This window comes from Ananas comosus, linkage group 1 (assembly GCF_001540865.1).
Source record: "Ananas comosus cultivar F153 linkage group 1, ASM154086v1, whole genome shotgun sequence".
Taxonomy (NCBI): Eukaryota; Viridiplantae; Streptophyta; class Magnoliopsida; order Poales; family Bromeliaceae; genus Ananas; species Ananas comosus.
In genome coordinates this window covers 3,108,233-3,128,637 of record NC_033621.1, presented here as the reverse complement: position 1 = coordinate 3,128,637, position 20,405 = coordinate 3,108,233, and the positions used below count along the sequence as shown (strand labels likewise).

Here is a 20,405-nt window from a genome sequence, read left to right as displayed (position 1 = left end):
AATAGCCTCCCGCGTATTTCTTGACATACGTATACTACCCTGCCGTACGTTCTGGCGCGCATTAAATGACCCGTTCAATCTCAGTCATTTCTCGGAACCCGGACAACATCCGCCCCCGCTATTCGCCGGCCCCGCTGTTTCCTGTTTGGCTTTAATTCTTTAATACAATAACTCACGATAAATGAGAAAATATGCAAGGCCCGAGCAGGGATAATAGTGCAACGCAAAGTGAAACGTCCGAAAAAATGGTGCAACTGCCATTATAACAGTGCATCGCTAGGTCGCACCAGTGCAACCTCTCCAAAATCAGTCAAAATTTTACTTTCTCTATTCCTTAATATAATCTCAACATAGTACTGCAAATTAACGGCTACCCCTCCAAATGAAGACGAAGTGTCGGCGGCGCAGGACGTTGGCTGCGGGGTTCGAAGGTCGGCGATGTGCGACATAAGAGTCGGCAGGCCAGGAAGCTCGGCGGCGGGGCTGGAAGGTCGCCGGCGCAGGACGCTTTTCGAGAGGCGTGACATAGCGGCTAAACGATTGTGCAAACTGTTCTTACGAAAGATCAGCGTTCTTATAACGCATGAATAGGTTCACAGATGAACGCCAATAATAGTGCAAGACAGAATGAAAAACAGAACAATATTTTTAAAAGAGTGCAAAGATGCTTTTAAGAGTGCAATAAGGTATAAATAATAGTGCAATCGATTTAAAAACATGTGCAACGAAAGTGCAATAAGGTTGTAAACCAGTGCAATATTTTGAAAAGACTCGTACTAAGCTTGTAAGTGTTCGTTGGAGACGTTGATACTTGGTGTAATGATGGTGCATCGCCATGTCGGTGGTATTACAATTTACTTTCCGGAAGGTTTTAAGTATTGTAACACAGATCAAAAGAGTTTAAGAATCTCTGCTAAAGCGTGTAACAGATGATACCTAGTACGAAATTTTCAAAGATTTGGCGTTAACATGAACAAAATAGTGCAAAAAGGTCGAAATTTATATTATTCTATGATGTAAACAGTGCAACATTTTATGAAAAATATTGTAACTGGTAAATATTGCAACAAATTCCTAAGCAGTACATTAATTTGTGAACAAGAATTATATTTTCTTCCTTAAATCCGAGTACACGATTTTATACAAATTTACACAATACAAAAAGGATTTGCCTACAATGAAAAATTCTATTACTTCAACAATAACAAATTGAGCATAATAAAAATTATGTTACAGAAATATCTAATCATCGAAGCTTGTCTGCAATTCCACGCGCACATAGCCTAAGATAACATGTATAGGCCAGGGGAGACTTCCGCAGGAGACTGCGAGGAGGAGATTGCAAGTAGAAGACTGCGAGGAGAAGACCGCGAGGAGGAGACTGCGAGGAGAAGACCGCGAGGAGGAGACTGCGAGGAGGAGGAGACTGCGAGAAGGAGACTGCCGAAGGAGACTGCGAGTAGGAGGAGGGTCGTTCGGAAGTGTAGATCCAGCAACGAGGCCTTAAGATTGATTTGCACTATCTGGAGTGCTTTATTTGCCTCAAGCCCTTTGGAGCTCCGCTCTACCATGAAACAGACAGTTCAATCAGCATAACATAAGAATCCATCAATAACAATAAAGATCTGTAAGAATTTAAGAACCTGTATGAGAGGAGGGCCAATGGGCTCGTGGCAAATAACGCACTCCAGATAGCACGAATCAATCTTAACGCCTCATTGCTGGATGGTACTCTTCGGAGCGAGCCGCCTACTCCACGAACTCTGCTTCGGCTCCCTTCGCAGCGAGCCGCCTACTCCGCGAACTCTGCTTCAGCCATCTACCGTCGTTGCCTTAACGTCATGGATGAACTGTAGCCTAGTAACTATTGGTCAAGGATGCGAAGGCGAGGAACGGCGTTCCCGGCAGGAGGAAGAGCCGCGGCAGTGTAGGAGGAGGCTCCATCTCGTACTTCGGCGCTGCGTTTCCTCTTGCAGGGAACGCCGTTGTCGATTCACCTCCTTCATCAAAGGTTGTGTTTCCGTAAAGGGAGAAGCATCTGAAGAACCGATATTTAAAAAAACGAATCGTGGGCTGACAAACCCGCCAGTGCATCTCTTCCTCACTTAACCGAATATACCTTACACGTCACTCATCGTGCCTTCCACTAGCATTCAAAAGCGAGGGGATTAAGGGTGCCACGCGCACGGCGATTATTAGTGCAATGTAGGGTGAAAGACCACAACGATGATTGCAATGGTGCAATGTGGTCGACATAATAGTTCAATGATATCAGAAAGAAGAAAAGAAATGGGTTCGCAAGTCATGTAATAGTGCAACGTCCGGTAAAATAGTACAACTAGGTTCATAAATGTGCAACTATGTAATACTAATAGTGCAATGGGTTCATGGAACAGCAAACACACGTTCTGGCGAATAGCGTGGATATGCGCTCCGACCGCAGCGAGCATTTAATGCTTCTAAAAGTACGTAGCGTAACGTCTACGTCATAGGGTCTATTCTGTCAGGATAGGAGACACCGGCGGTTATATCGAAGTTGCCTCGGGAAAGTTAAAAGCGAGTTGTTTAAATATGGCTTCTTCAGTTTCAATGCGCGTAAAGGCGTTGCACTGTTATGGCGAATGTTACTCTAATATATCGCCAGTATTGCACTTTTTTTTGCATTTTGTTCCCTGGCGTTGCACTATTATTACAGCCTATCATTGCCGAATGTTACTGTAATATATTGCGATTATGAAAGTTTTATTCCATTTTGTTCCCTGGCGTTGCACTATTATTACAGCCTATCGTTGCACCGTTATGACGAACGTTACTGTAATATCTCTTTAGTATTGCACTTTTTTTGCATTTTGTTTAGTATTCGCCAGCCCCGATGTTTGCTGTTCGGGTATTACTTTTCCGAAATATGTGAAACCAAACAAGTCTGAGATAATAGTGCAACGAGAAGAGAAATGCCAGCTGATATCATGTAACTGCTATCTAAGCGTGCAACAATAGTTCGCACCAGTGCAAACACCTTGAAGCATGGACGGATAATAGTTCAACATTCTACTAAATAGTGTAACGACAAACATTACAAGTAAATTCCTACCCATATATTTATAGCAAAGGTAATGAGAATTACAATATGTACACCAATTCGTCATACTGTGAAAAAAATGATCGTACATATGAAAGAATTGTAACTCGAACCAGCGTCGAATTATTACGTGTCAAAAAGACGCAAGAATTCTGCTGCTATCTCGCCGCGTCTCCTCGTCATATCCTCCTGGCAGAAGTCCAAATTCCTCCCCTTCTGCAAGTATTCCTCGTATGCTAACAGGAAGATTGCGCAGTCATTTGACTGATCTTGCATGGGGATATCTTCCAGATTGATCATCTCCCAGTCGACGGGACGGGTACCGCGGCGCCCAAACAAATCAGAAAAATGTTCTTGTAAATAATTTCCTATGAATTTACACTGCATAAGGAAACATTGCACTAATTAAAAATATAATCGGGTAATGCTGGTACAATTTCTATGCATTAGGTAACACTTACTGCTTTTTCAAACCCCGCGTTGTATTTAGGGTTTTTAATGGATGATAAGTGGAGGTACTTCCCGCCTTGGAGATCAACAGCCAGCAAATGCCAGTGTTCGAAGTCGAAGAGCGGGATGAACCAGTATTTCGCCTCATTGATCCTCTCCTCGGTGATGTCGACCAAAAACATCTCGGGGCTCATTGCAGTCCCTAGGGTCTGATAAAGGAATGACGTCGTGTATATGCACTTGTCCCCTTCCGCCTCCTTGAGTAAATTCTGGTAGGCGTTAATAACATCGGAGCTGACGAAGGCCATGTGACTTGTTAGGTCAACCAAGTCCTTCCTCCCGATGTCAATATCTTTCGAAGGCAGTACTAATGCGGAGGGGGTGGTGCTTGTCAGGAATTTTTCAATTCGCTCCTGATCCTCCTTCGGTAACTCACCCTTGCCGTAGTACTTTAATTCCAGGGGCGGTGAGGATCTTGTGACCTTCAATTTTAGTGTTTTTCCCTTTTTTAATCTTGATGTATCATCCGAGGAGGGGGGGATGTCGACGATTATTGGGTGCTGTTACCAAACAATGAAAGAATGAGATCGTAATTACACCATTGCAGGAAATTCTTACACCATTGCAGGAAGGACTTACACTATTATAAGGTGTATCGCATTAATGAAATGCATCGTTGAAATATTCACACACCTCTGTAATGCTGTGTTTTTGCATGAAAGACTTCGAAGTTTGTGTAGACTCTTTAGTCGCCGTCGACAGACGCACCAAGCGTCTTTTCGGGCGAGACTTCTCCTTTTTTTCAATGTCCTGTACAAAGAATATAATGTAGTGCAACAAAGAGGGTTATATTACACGAATAGCAATATATTGCACTATTCCAAAAGTATCGATGTAATATCAACTTACACTTTTAGTTACGCGAGTCGTTTTACTGTCCACCGCCTCCGCCGCAGCTGCCGAAGTCGGTGCCGCCGCCACCACCTGTACCTTCGCGGCTGCCTCCTTCGCAGCCTCATCCGCCGCCTTGGCCTCCTCCTTCTCCTCCGCCCCCTTCGCCTCCTCCTTTACGGCTGGCGCCTTCGCCTCCTCCTTCTCCGCAGCCGCAGTCGCCTCCTCCTTGTCCTCCGCCGCCGTGGCCTCCTCCTTCTCCTCCGCCGCCGTGGCCTCCTCCTTCTCCTCCGCCGCCGTCGCCTCCTCCTTCTCCGCCGNCATTTAATGCGCGCCAGAACGTACGGCAGGGTAGTATACGTATGTCAAGAAATACGCGGGAGGCTATTGTATAGGAGGGGCATTTTGGTCAGGCGGCGGAAAAAGCGGACCGAATCTGCAAAAAGGAAAAAGGTGGCCCGGTTTTGCAAAACCCCAAAATAAGTGGATTTTTTATGCAAATTGGCCAAAAAAAAAAAGCCCTGTGATGTGAGCATGGTTTTAATTGAATATCCTTACTCTAATAAATGCCACTCTTTAAACCTGAGAAAGGGAGATAACAACTACTGCCCAGGGATGATGTTGATGCAAAACCTGTTTTCAGGGTTAAAACGACGCACACAACACATGAGAAAATTTAAATAGAAGCTCTTGCAAATATTTAGTTTTTCTCATACTATGACATCGATTTGAAACTAACAAATTCAGATTTCATAGGCAAAATCAAACACTTCATTACTCATCCATTGCATTAGTTCAGTAGTATAGCATTGCCTATGAAAGCTATGTTATGATGGTCAACTACAGTAAAAGACTAAATTAGCATCTGCAATATAAGCCATATAAGAAAGAAAAGAAAGAAGAACAAAACACCATATCTTTTGTCTGAAAAGTTAAAGAACTAACTCTGACTAAGGGACTGACTGATTGTAGCTAAAATTGAAGCTAGCACATCACCGCGAACTGAAGTTCGACAACATAAATGAAATTTCTCAAAATCCAGCGACCAATGCAACAACTTACGCGGAGTTCAATTTACCCTTTCATAGAAAAAAGAACAAAGAGAATTAACACAGCATTGTTGCGTGTATGCGGTCACTAAATGGAAAGTCACTAACTCAAACCATCTGCTTTTAAGGAAAGATCCCATATATGCAGAGAACTGCAGAGTTAATCTGATGGCTAATGGAATATTCTTGAGCACAAATACCCTGACCTTTAAGCTAATACACAAGTTTTCTGAGAACATTACAAAAAGTATTCACCTCATTATATGGAGTCAATTGAAAACTATATCATCAAATGAGTAGAAAGAAATTGACATGCAACATACAGATGAGACATGAGGTCCTATCTAATTTCACACAGGTGTTTCCTGTAAATATCCTTAAATTTATTGTTATCTAACTACTATAGTTTTACTTTTTTCGGCGAATGTTTCTGTGAGCTTATGTTACACCAACAGATCCACCACTGCATCAGGAAAGTCAATGGGATTATTTTTGTTTTGTTTCTGTGTGATTTGGTCCTAATTTTTATCTGAGGTTAACTTAAATATCAAGTCCATACTAAGGCTAGATCATTTACGAAATTTGTCGCTGTTGTTTCAGAATGTCCTGAGTTGACCAACCAGACTACACATCAAATAAACAAATAATTGAATTTCGGTTTTTTTCCATAAATGGTAATTATATTGTCAATCATTATATATAGATGCAATGAAGAGATCATTTTCCTAAGAAATGATTAGGTACAAGAATAATACCAAGGGACTTCTCCCAATATGTAATACCAAACACATTGAAGGCAAAAAAAAAGGTACCTGTGTTGTTCACATCATGCACAAAGCATAGGGGTTGAAGGGAACTAAACTGAGATTCCAAATACACAAAATTCACAAACAACACAGCTTTTCCACGACATTAAAACCTTTTCATATGCTTCTTATTGAAATAAACTGTTCTGTCATACACTCTATCGAAAAGAAAACATACTTCAGTTGAGAGAGAAGGCATAACCTTGTAGCTGCTTAAATCGTCTGCTTTCATCGCACATAACAGACTATAAACACACCTCTAGTAAAGCGGAAAACAAAAAGAGACACTAGAAGGGTTTCAATGCTGCTATATAACATATTTTGGTTAAGATAGAAGAGCCATATAATGCGCAATGAGAATTACAGAGAAAACATTACCTTTTCTTCTTTTTCTTTTTGTCATATCATAAACATACTTCAGACCGATACGAAGTCTCAGCTAATAATGGTAAAGTATTTGCTCTTCGATAGAGATGTTTATGGTTTAGCAGCAGTATACATCTGTAGAGAAAACAAAGTGTAAATTCCCATAAATTGAGTAAATAGTATAACCAACATACATCTTTCCACACCCATGATTTTTCCCTCACTAACCATGAATGAGTTTCCAAGCAGAGCACATTGAGACCCGACACCAGTGAAAATGCTTTATAAATTGCATCACATCTAAGTAAAGAGGATTAGAATTCATTGAAAGGATGGTTTCTCAGGCACTACAGAGTCGGAAAGGAGACGGAATTTTTTAGAAGCTCACCCGCAAATATTGTTTATTCATGACTAGATGAAGATGCATCGATGTCAACCCGATACATCTTCATGTTATCTCCGATAAGCTTTACATTATCCGCACTAGATGAATTCCGACACTAAAAAACTACTGATCCTCTTTCCTAGAGCGTAGAATCGAACTCACGCGTAGAGGAAGAAGCTTCAATAACTGATAAACTACATATTTTACTATGACATGAATTAGCATGCATCTAAGCAGCAGCAGCAGCAGCAGCAGCAGCAGCAGCAAAAGCACAACTTAAAACTATTGACTATAGCAGAGGAATTGAGCCTTTCAAACTGTGTACCCAAATTTGGTGCCTGGGCAACCGAAGAACTCGAAATCTGCGTAGCTATTTCTGGCGGTAAGCGATGTAGTTGGCGAGATGAAGCAAAGGCGCCGCCTTTGCGGGATCGAAGGCCGCGATCTGGTCCTTGGCATCGCAGAGAAGCTGCTCGGCGAATTGCCGCGACTTGTCGAGGCCGAGGAGCTTGGGGTAGGTGGACTTGTCGCTGGCGAGGTCCTTGCCGGCGGTCTTGCCGAGCTCCTGGGAGGACTTGGTGACGTCGAGGATGTCGTCGACGACCTGGAAGAGGAGGCCGATGCAGCGGGCGTAGCGGCGGAGGCGCTCGACCTGGTCGTCGGACCCGCCGCCGACGATGGCGCCGAGCACGACGGAGGCCTCGAGCAGGCTGGCGGTCTTGTGGAGGTGGATGTACTCGAGGCGGTCGAGGGAAACGGGGTCGGCGAGGCCGGTGGACTCGAGGTCGACGGCCTGGCCGGCGACGAGGCCCTCGGCGCCGATGCAGCGGGCGAGCTCGGCGACGGCGCGGAGGAGGCGAGGGGCGGGGGGGTGCAGGTCGTCGGAGGGGTAGGAGGAGGGGTCGGCGAGGTGGCGGAAGGCGAGGGCGAGGAGGGCGTCGCCGGCGAGGACGGCGAGGGGCTCGCCGTAGACGACGTGGCAGGTGGGCTGGCCGCGGCGGAGGTCGTCGTCGTCCATGCAGGGCAGGTCGTCGTGGATGAGCGACATGGTGTGGATCATCTCCACGGCGCACGCGGGGGGCAGCGCCAGGGGCTCCCGGCCCCCCACGAGCTCGCACGCCGCGAGGCACAGCACGGGGCGCACGCGCTTCCCCCCGCCCAGGAGCGAGTACCGCATCGCCTCGTGCACCCGCTCCGGGTACGCCACCGGCACCGCCGCGTCCAGCGCGCGGTTCACCGCCGCCGCCCTCGCCACCATGTACCCCTTGAAATCGAACTCCCTCCCCCCCTCCACCGCCGCCGCCGCCGCCCCCGCGGAGGCGTTCAGCTCCGCCGCGGCGGAGGCGCGCGCGGCGCGGCGGCGGCAGCGGCGGAGCGCCGGGACCGCCGCGGCGGGGCGGCCGCGGCGGGGGGCGAAGGAGGAGCCGACGAGCGCGGCGGGGTAGAGGAGGTGCGAAGCGGCGGCGAAAGAGGACGAGGCCATGTCGATTGTCGAGCTCGATCGGGATTCACCGAAAAGGCGCTTCGCGGGGAAGCCGATTTTATAGATCACGCGAAGGGATAAACACCTACCTCCACACGCGCAATGGCAAAAGTCGTAATTAACGGAGAAATGCGTGGGCTAAAAAATAAATTGAGAAAGTGGGGGTATAATTACTAATTAGGACGGAGAAGAACAAGAAGAAGAAGAAGAAGAAGATAGCGTGCGTGGTGGGAGTGAGATTGGGCTTCGTTGTTGGTCTCTTCTTTATTTTTAAAAAAAAGAAGAAAAAAAAAACTAGCTGCGCAGATATTACGTGTCGTAACTCGATTGGTTGGATTATCCACTGGCCAAGGCTCTCGACCATTAAGGAGAGAGGAGTGGGAATGGTCTTGAGATTTCTCGTCGGAATAGTTGCGTACGAAATGGACGGAGAATGAGATTCACGTTTATAGTGGTATACGCAGGGGATCGGACGGACGAGAGGAAGTTGATGAGCATGATCCGTACAGGTATACTTCACCGTACATTATATTTTTGAAAAAACTTCGTATATCACACGAGCAGTTTCACACTTTCTCACGTAATTTCTCACTTTAATATTATATAATTTAAAATATATCAATTTAATATCACATAATTTTATTTTATTTTTTTATTATTTATTTCCCTATTTTTTTTTATTGAATCAATTACAAACTTACAATTAAAGAATACTAGAGTGAATATTTGATAAATTTAGATTAGATATCTAAGGTAGTGTTTGGTTCGGGAACAAGGAGGGGAATAAGCCCTTGTTCCCCCCTTTGTTCCCAAACGTAATGTTTGGCTCCCGGGAATCTGGAACTAGCTGGTATAAGGCTGGAACTGTTCCACCCGTTTCCTGGAACAAGCTTGTTCCTTGATGAGAACAAGATTAATTAAAATCTAAATTTAATTTTAATGACAGTAAATTATTAATTAATCTAATTAATATATTTAAATCATTATTTATTACTTTAATAATTAAATAATTTAAATAATTTATTATTTATAATTAAATATTAATAATTAGTAATATTTATTATTTTTTTATTAATAATTATTAATAATTATTATTATTTATTATTAATTATTAATAATTTTTATTCTTAATAATTAGATAATCGATATTATTATTAATTTATTATTTATAATTAATTATTAATAATTAATAATTATTATTATTTATTAATAATTAATAATAATTATTATTATTAATTAGATAATCCTTATTAATAATTTATTATTTATAATTAATTATTATTAATAATTATTATTTATAATTAATTATTAATAATTAATTTCTTATTTATTTTTAAGTAATATTTTTATTACTATTAATTACATAATATAATTTTAATTTCAAATTATAACTCTTATTTCTCTTGTTCCAATCTAACCATCCAAACACTATTTATCTTATTCCTAAGAACAACCCAATTTTCATCCAAACGCAAAATTGGCCTAGTTCCTGCTTATATCTGAACTTGTACCTATTTCTAGAATAAGCAATTCTTACTTATACCCGAATCAAACGCAGCCTAAAGTTTTTCGTATATAATTTAACGAAATATTAACGGAGCAGTGGACGAAAAAAATAAAAATAAAATCACGGGGTACTAATTAACTTAATATAGTTTAAACTATAGGGTATTAAACTGAGAAAATATGAAACCATGGTGTGGTATTTAAAATTTATCTTTTTTTTTTTTTATTGATTGTTTAAAATAAGGAAAATAAAATAACTTTTTATTCTTTTTTTTCCTCTCATATTTCTAAAAAATAACTTTTTATTTTAGGAGAGAAAAAAGATTAATGGCCATTTTTTTTATTTTTCTTTTCTTTTCTAATCCGTCATTAAAAAAAGAGAAAATATTTTTCTCTCTCTTTTCTTTTCTTTTTTTTCCCTCTCGTTTTCTCTGCATCCTCAGTTGCTGTCAACGCCGAAGTTGCTTTATGCACAGTGCTTATTTTTTAACAATTAATATTTTAAATTTTAAGTATAATTTTATAGGTGTGTATTATATAATATTTAAAAAGTTTAATGATATAAGCTCTTAAAGAAAATATTGTTCAAATTTATAATCTTTGTATGTATATCCCTTAGGGTCCGTTGTTGTTTCAGTGTAAAATCTTGAAAAATAAATTTTCGTGAAAAAAATTTCGGTAGAAAAAGTTTTTGCATTTTGTAATGTTTGATTTGTAGAAAAATTTGTATTTTATCAATATTAATTTAGTTGGAAGAAAAAAATTATATCATTTTAATTGATGAAAAATGAATAAAAAAATTTATCTAGCTTGAGTTTTTATTTTTTGCTGAATAAATAGCGAAAAAAGATAAACTTCAATTTTTTGAAATCCATAAAAATTTATAAAAAAATATTTTTACATTAAACCAAACCAAATAAAAAGGTATTTTCATACGATAATAATTTTTCGATCTTTTATATACTAAATCAAAATCCCTTATAAATATATATAATATATATATTATATATATATATATAATTATATATATATATATATATATATATATTAAGTAATAGATTTTTTATTTTGTGTCAATAGCATTTTTTATGTGATTGTCCAAGCGTGATGTGTCCTTAGGCTCGTGATTGCAACAAATTTTTTTTATGTATAATTATCAATATCTTAAAACATAAATTAATTCGATAAATATAATTTATTAAAAATAGAAAACTTCAAAAACTCCATGTGGTTTCACACTTTTTTATTTAGTACCATGTGGTTTAAAATGTATCAAGTTATATCCTATAGTTCTCACTTTATCACTTTAGTATCCTGTGGTTTAAAGTGTATCAAGTTAGTATTTTGTGGTTTATTTTATGTCTATCAAGAGTTACCGTGTGATTTTATTTTTGTATCAAATTAGTACCCTATGGTTTAAAGTGTATCAAGTTAGTACTTTGTGGTTTATTTTATTTTTTAAACCACAGGATACTAAAGTGATAAAGTGTGAAATCACAGGGTACTAACTTGATACACTTTAAACCACAGAGTACTAAAGTAAAAAAGTGCAAAACCACAGAGTACTAACTTGATACATTTTAAACCACATGGTACTAAAGTGAGAAAAAGTGAAACCACAATGGAGATTTTTGAAGTTTTTTCTTTATAATATTTTAAAAAGTCAATATATAAGAAATCACTGTTCTCCAAAACTAATTACTAAATAATTAACAGGAGAGATAGTCATTATTTAATTTGTGAGAAATCGGCATCCAATATTTATAAAATTTTATTCACAATCATTTTTAATGTCATAAACACATTTTAGAAGTTAGATTACATTGTAATTATAATTATTTACTTATCTAAATTCAGTGCTTATTTGATATATTTGAATTCAAGTGATGTGGTTGAAACTACACCCAAATTAGTAGTAATTTTAATTACAGTAATTAAAAAATTAATTCTAAATAAAAGAGAAGTTTATCTTGCTAATAATTTTTCACAAAATTTTTTATAAATCTACTTCCCAACCTCTTAAAATTAAATAAAGGGTAAACTTTAAATACCCCCGGTGGTTTCATACTTTCTCACTCTAGTACCCTGTGGTTCAAAATGTATCAAGTTAGCCTATGTGGTTTCGCACTTTCTCACTTTAGTACCATGTGGTTTAAAATGTATCAAATTAGTATCCTGTGGTTTCATTTTTTTTTTTATTATCCATTTTACTAATTTTTTTTATTAAATCAGTGACAAAGTTAAAATTATAGGGTATTAAAATGAATATTCGATAAACCTAGGTAGGGTATCTAAAGCTTTTTTTATATAATTTAACAAAATATTAACGGAGGAAAAAAAAATCAGTAACAAAATTAAAACTAAAGGGTACTAAAGTAAACGTTCGATAAACCTAGGTAGGATATCTGAAGTTTTTTGTATATAATTTAACGAAATATTAACAGAAGAGCCGACGAAAAAAGAAAAATGAAACCACATAGTACTAAATTGATGCACTTTAAACCACTGAGTATTAAAGTAAAAAAGTGTAAAACCACATGATACTAAATTGATACACATTAAATCGCTGAGTATTAAAATAAGAAAGTGCGAAACTACATGAGTGGTATTTGAATTCTTCCTTAAATAAATTATCTACAGCTTTACTACTTGTTACTACCAACTCACAATTGACTTTTAATTCATAAATACCAATCAGTGGTTTTTCTTAATAAAATAGATACCAATTAGGTGGGGCGGTGCAAAATTTCGTGTGCATTTATAGTAACCACATCACGATGTTACTACTTTAGGTTGGGACACCACATCGTAGTGTGAACCCTCTGATTGGTTGGATTTGGATTTAATGTTAAGTAATGACAATAACACTGTATCCACTTAGGCTTTTTTTTGAGATTGCAGGGAGATTGCGTTATACGTGCGGTGAGAAACGATGATGGAAAAATATCTTGTTTGTTTCCGTACGTAATATTCCGTTCCGCATATTGCGGTTAGTTGGTTATAATATATTTTCTACGGTTCCATTGGAGAACGCAGAAGCATATCCCTATATTCTTTTTCTTAATTTCATTCTATCTAATAATGTCAGATCCACCTCAATACCAAACTAAGCCTCATAATATTTTTCATGTGTGATGGGAAGAGTTTTAGATGAACGGTGGACAAAATTTATAAAAAATAATAATCTATAATTGCCAAAAATAATAAGAATAAGAAGCTGTTAAATCAGCGTAGGTAAAAATATGAGTCCGGCTGGAATACTATTGATAGCACCAAGCGCTTGGTGCTATCGAATTTTTCACCGTTAGATTTAACCCTTTAATTATTTTCATCTGTTAGATTATACTATTTAACCAATAACTCACTCAATCCTAAGGAGCCCACATCATCCTAACTGTATATTTTTTCATCAAAGGGCCGAAAATCGAATAACATCAATAGCTTGGCGCTATTGATAGTATTCAGAGCCTGATTCGGTAAAATATTTTACGAAATTTTTTGTCTTTTGTGAATTAGATGAACCTTTCAATTTGAATCCTTCAATTTACTGCATTTGTGAAGTGTTGTAGAATATGCGAGTCATTGCGACATTACTTTCGATTTTGAGAAAAGTTCTTATGTTGTATAAAATTGCTTTTTTAGTGATTTTAGTACCCCAGTGATACGGGGTATAGGGAGGAGGGTAAACGGTAAAGGCATGAAGTTAATGGATGGCGAGGAAGAAGCGAAGAAGCTTCTGTAGTGCGGGACAGGTTCAGAGAACAAAACGGCAGCGAATAAGGCTGTATTTTTCTTACACAGATTCAGTGTACGGAAAATTTCTGCATACAATTAACAAACCGTGATAGATTCAGAGAACAAAACGGCAGCGAGCAAAACCACATTTTTCTTGCAGATTCAGCGCGCAAAAAATTACTACATACAGTTAACAAATTATGACAAATTCAGAGAACAAAATGGCATCGAACAAAACCGCATTTTTCTTTCTTGCAGATTCAGTGCGCAGAAAATTTCTGCGTATAATTAGCAAATCAGTCATTCATATATGAGAATTATCTGAATGTTCCAAAAGAAAATAGAAGCAAAAGAAACCTATTTAAAAATTGAACTTCAAACCACTCCACCGCAATCTTCATAAACATGATGCAAAATACACATTTTAGGACAGGGAAAAGACGAGATTTTTAAATCGATCCAGTAATATCTGAACGACAAAAAAATGTGAAAAGTTGACTATTTCTCCACAAATTCTACAATAATTAGCAGAAATTAATTTGGGCACATCAACAATTGAATACCGAAGTTGCAGGAAACGAAACCAAGGCTTGTTTCTATGATAAAAGGGTTTCTCATACTTGTAACACATTTACCATCAGAAATGGATCGACCCTCGTGGTCTATACAAACAAAAATCGCTACTATACTCTGATAATGGAGCTCTCCTCCATATAAGACCAAGAGAAGGAAAAATAAAAAAGATAATAAAAGATCAATACAATGACCTGAAAGAGGAACAATTAGTAACAGATGAGGTGGGCAAAAAAATATTAAAAAAATAAGGGGAAAAAAAGGGAGAAAAATCAGCTTTTCAATTGCCCAATCTCGAGGTCGGACTGAGTAAGGCCATTCATCTTCTCCTTGAGAAGCTTCACATCCTCGCTGTCAAATCGGCTATCGCTTCTGATAAGTGAAGGTGCGACCTTCGACTGCTTCTCCGACTCGACTGCCCAACTGTAAACTATCATGCCCAGAATGGCGAGGAGCATCCCGAGGATGTTCTTCACGGTTAGGGCCGAATCAAAGAGTATCCAGCCAAGAATTAACACACAGACTGTTTTCATGTGGCCGAGAACTTGGAAGGATGTTGCGGAGAATCGGCCGATGCACAAGTATTGGCTCATGTTGCAAAAGACCGCGAGGGAGCAGGAAAGAAGTATGAAGATCTGCAAAAAAGAGTAAATATAGAGCACTTATATTAAAAGCAGCCCCAAAAATCCTCATAATTATTTCTATAAAAGGCCATTTGGTCTCGCTCCTATTACAGCTTCTCTACTCCACGAGGTAGCAATTAGACGATTGGATGAAAATATAGTAAGAAGGTTTTATGGTGAAAAGCTAAAATAAGCTATTGGGCTGTAAAAACAGAAGCTCCATAGTTGAAGCTTCTGCATTCGCTGCACAATGAAGCTGTCCTGTACAAGCTCCACCCTATAGCACTTCTGTAGCAGCTCGAGATAGACTAGATAAACCCTAAGTGTCCTTGCTCATGTTAAACTTGTTAGTTGGCGAATATAGTAGAGCAAGCCATTTGCCATCTAATTTAAGTCATTATATAAACTCATTAGTGAGATATTGCATAAACAGCAAGCCCCATAACTGTTCAAACAGGCATGCTTATTAATGATTAGTACTTACGGTTGCTCCTGTGGAAAAGTGGTACTCTAATAAAGAGCCCCCATTGAGGTAGTAGTCTGCAAAAGGGCCAAAAAGAAGCAGCGAGGCAGCTTGAATAGGAGCAGTTTTGCTGAGGAGTTCGAAGGAACCAATGTTATACTTCTTTTGGAAAGAGCCAATTGTCTGCACCAAAAAAGTAGCATTATCAGCATAAGATATGTACAGATATCACGCAAAAGTTAGTTTAAGAAAACTATGGTACAGTATATAGAATGTAGGTTTGAATGAGTTAATTGTACGCAATATGTGTGTGTGTGTGTGTGTGTGTGTGTGTGTGTGTGTGTGTGTATGTGTGTGTGCGCGCGCGTGTGTGATTACCAATAATTGGCGAACAATGTTCCATTAAAAGTTGATGAACAAATTCTAATAAGGGTATATTGATTAAATCTACCGATTGACACCATGATGGTAAAGTGATAATACTTAAAAGTTTAAACCTAAGAGTGGACCATTGCAATATTGCATGGAGTTTTAAACTAAATCCATCTTACATCATTTTGAAGATTCTTACATTCTTCAGTTATTTGATGATGATCTGATGTATCTTCAAGTAAATGACATATATGGAACAATCATGCTTATAGTTAAATGAAATCAAAGTACAAATGTTCCATGGGCAATCCTACTACAGAATTAGGCCTAACCAATTGTTCTACCAGATTTGTAAGAGGGTGAGACGTAAATATCGGCACCTTACTATTTTAGCTCAAATCTCACAATCTGAAGTAATACATTGAATGTTCATAGTTTGAAACCCACCGAGCTCTAGAAAGTTTTGTTTACATTCCTTCGAAGAAAGATAAACTGCAATGTGTATCCAAAACACTGTTTTCACTTGCATTGACCACCATACTATTAGGAAGTCCCTTCTAACTTGTGCTAAAAGCCTATGTGTTACTTCAGATTATGTAGAAATTTACATTCTACTGTTTTACATATAACAGCTTCCAAAATGTAATAACGAATAACTCATTCTAGTTTTACACACTTGAAAATAATTTATGAACCAGGTCTTTGCTCCTATTTAGTCCTCCATGTCCATCAAAATGTAAAACCTGTAAGTTATCATTGATCTTGGTAATTAAGACTACATAGAAGTACCATAGTTTGACAGACATTATAGTTGTTTTCTTAGGAATAGACCTAAATTAAATTTTTTGGTTACAGGCCAACATTGTAACGTTAGCAAGCTGTTGGTACATTGAGTCAAGAAGGAATATTCACAGATAGTGATGAACCTTACTAAACATTTAAGGGAAGATGATTGAAGGTCTCGATTCTACATGAGATCAGTCTCATGAATTCAAATGGAAATGATATCCCTGCTAAATTACATTCATTTTCCAATTTAGGTGGAATTTTCCAATTTAGGTGGAACTTCGTCAATTTCTTCTATGGTTGCTCACATATTATACAGTGTCATATTTGAACCCTAGTTGGTTGCCCGCATACTATAGTTTCATATGTGGAAAGTTGATCTTATGAAACTTACCTCCAGCAGCTGAGCATTAGAGGAACTAATAGTTGGGCACCCACGATCCAAGTAGATTATTGATTTCCAAGAATATCAATAGTTCAAAACTTAATTAAAGAATTTTGAGAAGAATTCAAGGGTATTAAGGTAATTTTATGCATGAGAGGGTTGATTTACCAAAAGTGAAAGTTGAAAATTAATGAAAGAAGAAATCTCTTTTTAGCCCATTGGGTTGTCAGCTTCTCTATCATAACTTCTATGGTTCTTCCTCTCACTCCTTCCTAATTCACCTGTTTCTTCATCCCTTTCTCTACTTTACAGCATCCAATTAATACCAAATCTGAATCAAAATCCTGGAGTATTCTGATTCAAGAAATTATAATTGAATAAAAATAGCATATTTCTTCACTGTAGAGAACTAATAAAACTGAATTATATAGATATAGATCAAGTCATTTATTAAGCTTTAAAACAACCAAAATTCAACTCTCCCTAACAGATCTCTCCCTTGCATCATGCGGAATCCATAAATCACAAAAATAAACTATAATCCAAGCGAAGAGGGAAGAGATACGGGAGTAAAAAAGAACAACAATTCTACTTGGTATCAATTCGGGAAAGATCGGAAAACGAAAGTAAGCTAAGATGCTCACAATTTGTTGCAGCGATGTGCAGAACACAGCTACGCACGCACAAAGGAATCCCTTCGCGTTGATCTCGACATCAGTAACCGTGCATATCCCAACGCCAAAGGCTACAACAATCACGGCCGTTATCACCTTCGTAGTGTAGTGCTTGCTGTGGAGAATCCATTCCATCAAGCAAACCACCGGTATCATGCTCAATTTGGAGATCTACATTTTCGTTTAAGATGTCATTTTCAGAGCATAGATCGATAATACTTGATAAAACTCTACAAATGCTGCTCCTACGAAACTAGGCGTAATAAAACAAACCTGATAAAATCCGACCGAGTTCAGCATGAGACTAAGGTTCATCCCCGTGATCGACATATTAGCAACAATGGAGAACCAGAAGAGCTCCCAGAGAGGAACATACTTGGACGCCGAGTATCCGGTCGCATTCGAAATCCAACCAACAAGGGCGGTTACAGTGAAATGGAACCCCGTTAGCGTCGTCGCTGCAAAATTCAACTTCAATGAGCAAACTTCGACGAAACCAACTACATCTCAAACAGTGAGAAATTGGATCCGCTTATCAATCCTAAAATTTCACACATATCAACTCATCCAAGCAAGATCAACATTCACCCCCCCACAAACCCTAACCAAATCAAACGCGTAAAAACCCCATTTTTAACGCTAAGACCACCACAAATCCCACGAATCAGGCCCGAATCAGCAAATGCGGGTGGGGGAGGAGGGTTACCGAAGGAGAATCCGTAGCCATTGGGGGACATGAGCTGCTTGTTGGCCATGATGATCCCCACGGAGCTCACCACGTTCATCGCCCACGCCCCGACGTCCGACACCACGGGCTTCTTCTCCAGATCCATCTCCGCCGAGCCCTAGACGCACCCTTCCCCCCTCTCCGCTTCTTCTATGCTCTCCCTTTAGAGAGAGAGAGAGAGAGAGAGAGAGAGAGAGGGAGAGGAGGAGACCTGGCGAAGACGACGACGAGGATGCGACTAGGGTTTGAGGGGGGAGTTATTATTATAAAATTACAAATAAATAAATAATAATACGAAGAGAAACGGTGGGGGAGGAATCTTTCAAATGCGTGGGGCGTTGCCGTCGAAGCACTAGAATTAGTATTTTTTAAGAAAATAAAAAAAAAATTTAAAAAGAAAATTAAAAAAAAAAATGGGAAAAATAAAATTAGAAGAGGGAAAGGGAATAAGACAAAGGAATAGGACGGTGTATAGCTGTTCGACGGGTGTGAATTGGGATAGGTGAGGAAAGGAAATTTACGCGTAGGTCCCTTATCTTCTAAAATATTAAAACATGTTTTTATCTTCTTTTTTTTTGAATTTTTTTGTTGGTGCACTCTAATAAAAGCACAAATCTTACACTCTTCCATCTAAAAACTAAAAACGGTAGAGTGTTACGGTGCTGGAATTCAAACGGATGGCGATGGCGTTTTATCTGTAGCGGATCAGCCGTGACCTCTGATGCACAGCGTCGTATTCAACTCCGGCAGCTTAAGAATTTTCTCTAGAGAACTCTTGCCCAACCTCCAAGCCGGACGCGGTGCTCTGGCATTGGACTTCCAATCAACTTTTCTCCGTCAAATCCCTCTACACATTCCTTTCCGACACTGGAATGAGAGATCCATCGGGTTACCTTATTTGGCGCCTTTATATCTCTGTTAAAATCAAAGTCTTTCTTTGGCTGCTACTACGAAAGAGACTACTTACCGCCGATCGACTAGATAAGCGTGGTCAGCTGGTGCAGCGAACGTGTGTCTTCTGTGCCCTTGACATGGAAAACTATGATCACCTTTTCAGTCACTGTGTTTTTGCAAGATATCTACTCCTCTCGGCGGATGAACCGATTTTCGCAGAATCCACGGAGGACGTTCGTAGCCTATGGAGAAGGGCTATTTGCACAAACGATGCTGGGAAGAGCTCGAAAAGCTCGACTGTCGTGTCGGCGGTCTAGTGGGTGGTCTGGACAGAAAGGAACAAATTCATCTTCGACGACTATTACCTCGTTCCTTAATTACTACTCGTTGGAGCGTGTCAAACGTTTGATCTCTGCGTGGAATGAGCTATCCGCTATCCACTGATCCTCTCTCCCTTGTCTTTTAGTCCTTCACTTACCTCCCTCCCTCTCTCTCTTTTCCTTTGGTTTACTTTTTTACCTTTTTTTTTGAAAGCCTTGGCTGCTTCACTGTGTACACCTAGTTTATTTTACCTAATGAATGAAGCAGATAGCTTGCTACATTTTTCTCAAAAAAAGAAAAATTTGCGCCCACTATTTACTAAACGGAATATGAAAATAGAAAACAAATAATGCAGCATAAAAAAAAAACATACCTTCCTCGATCTTAAGTACACATGGCTTTAGCGAAACGATTTCCACGCCGTCGTTTAACCGGTGCCCGCGAGCCTAAATCGTAAAAATTAATCCCCACAATTAGAAAATTAAAAGCCCAAAAAACACAAATCCAAATCTAAAAAACCAAATTTATTTTCATTTTTTCTCATGAAAAAAAAAAGAAAATTAAAAAAAGACCCAAAAAAATTGTAATTGAGAGTACCACATGTGAGAGTGAGTAATTGGTGAGGTGACATGTTTCCACATGAGAGCCCAATAGCTTCTTCACATCTAGTATTTTATCAGTGGATATTCCCTAAATAACAAGAGAATAAATTAGAATAATTAATTAGAATAAATAAATAAATAAATAAANAAATTATTCGGATTTCGAATTTTATAATTTTATAACCTTATTTGCTTAATATTCAAGAGGTCATAAAACTAATAATTTTTAATGGCT

General features: G+C 38.7%; 3 protein-coding genes across 4 annotated transcripts; all 3 read right to left on the bottom strand.

The window, feature by feature from the left end:
* LOC109709050 (ubiquitin-like-specific protease ESD4) lies at positions 2,734-4,673 on the bottom strand. The gene is made up of 4 exons (XM_020231114.1): positions 4,439-4,673; positions 4,223-4,339; positions 3,541-4,089; positions 2,734-3,460 (listed from the first exon to the last, which is right to left on the bottom strand). Exons 2-4 carry the CDS (start codon positions 4,244-4,246, stop codon positions 3,206-3,208), a joined length of 828 nt encoding a protein of 275 aa, XP_020086703.1. The 5' UTR covers positions 4,247-4,339; positions 4,439-4,673; the 3' UTR covers positions 2,734-3,205.
* LOC109715158 (heterodimeric geranylgeranyl pyrophosphate synthase large subunit 1, chloroplastic) lies at positions 6,370-8,711 on the bottom strand. Of its 2 annotated transcripts, none has more exons than XM_020240026.1 (2): positions 7,352-8,711; positions 6,370-6,776 (listed from the first exon to the last, which is right to left on the bottom strand). In XM_020240026.1, exon 1 carries the CDS (start codon positions 8,507-8,509, stop codon positions 7,397-7,399), a length of 1,113 nt encoding a protein of 370 aa, XP_020095615.1. In that variant the 5' UTR covers positions 8,510-8,711; the 3' UTR covers positions 6,370-6,776; positions 7,352-7,396. The 2 variants fall into 2 exon arrangements, with proteins under 2 accessions (XP_020095615.1, XP_020095625.1); XM_020240036.1 differs by having other exon boundaries at positions 6,370-8,328; positions 8,407-8,708.
* LOC109713722 (UDP-galactose transporter 2-like) lies at positions 14,319-18,673 on the bottom strand. Its single transcript, XM_020238292.1, has 5 exons — positions 18,333-18,673; positions 17,900-18,084; positions 17,597-17,797; positions 15,431-15,592; positions 14,319-14,958 (listed from the first exon to the last, which is right to left on the bottom strand). Exons 1-5 carry the CDS (start codon positions 18,457-18,459, stop codon positions 14,596-14,598), a joined length of 1,038 nt encoding a protein of 345 aa, XP_020093881.1. The 5' UTR covers positions 18,460-18,673; the 3' UTR covers positions 14,319-14,595.

What these genes read in the sequence shown, in the direction of transcription:
- LOC109709050 (XM_020231114.1), bottom strand. Translation starts at nt 4,246, where the DNA reads ATGCAAAAACACAGCATTACAGAG. An exon ending in AAAAACACAGCATTACAGAG is followed by an intron (nt 4,090 to 4,222) that starts GTGTGTGAATAT and finishes GTTTGGTAACAG; the next exon opens with CACCCAATAATCGTCGACAT. An exon ending in ACGCGGGGTTTGAAAAAGCA is followed by an intron (nt 3,461 to 3,540) that starts GTAAGTGTTACC and finishes TTCCTTATGCAG; the next exon opens with TGTAAATTCATAGGAAATTA.
- LOC109713722 (XM_020238292.1), bottom strand. Translation starts at nt 18,459, where the DNA reads ATGGATCTGGAGAAGAAGCCCGTGGTGTCGGACGTCGGGGCGTGGGCG. An exon ending in ACTCGGTCGGATTTTATCAG is followed by an intron (nt 17,798 to 17,899) that starts GTTTGTTTTATT and finishes ACGAAAATGTAG; the next exon opens with ATCTCCAAATTGAGCATGAT. An exon ending in GCACATCGCTGCAACAAATT is followed by an intron (nt 15,593 to 17,596) that starts GTGAGCATCTTA and finishes TTTTTGGTGCAG; the next exon opens with ACAATTGGCTCTTTCCAAAA.
- LOC109715158 (XM_020240026.1), bottom strand. Translation starts at nt 8,509, where the DNA reads ATGGCCTCGTCCTCTTTCGCCGCCGCTTCGCACCTCCTCTACCCCGCC.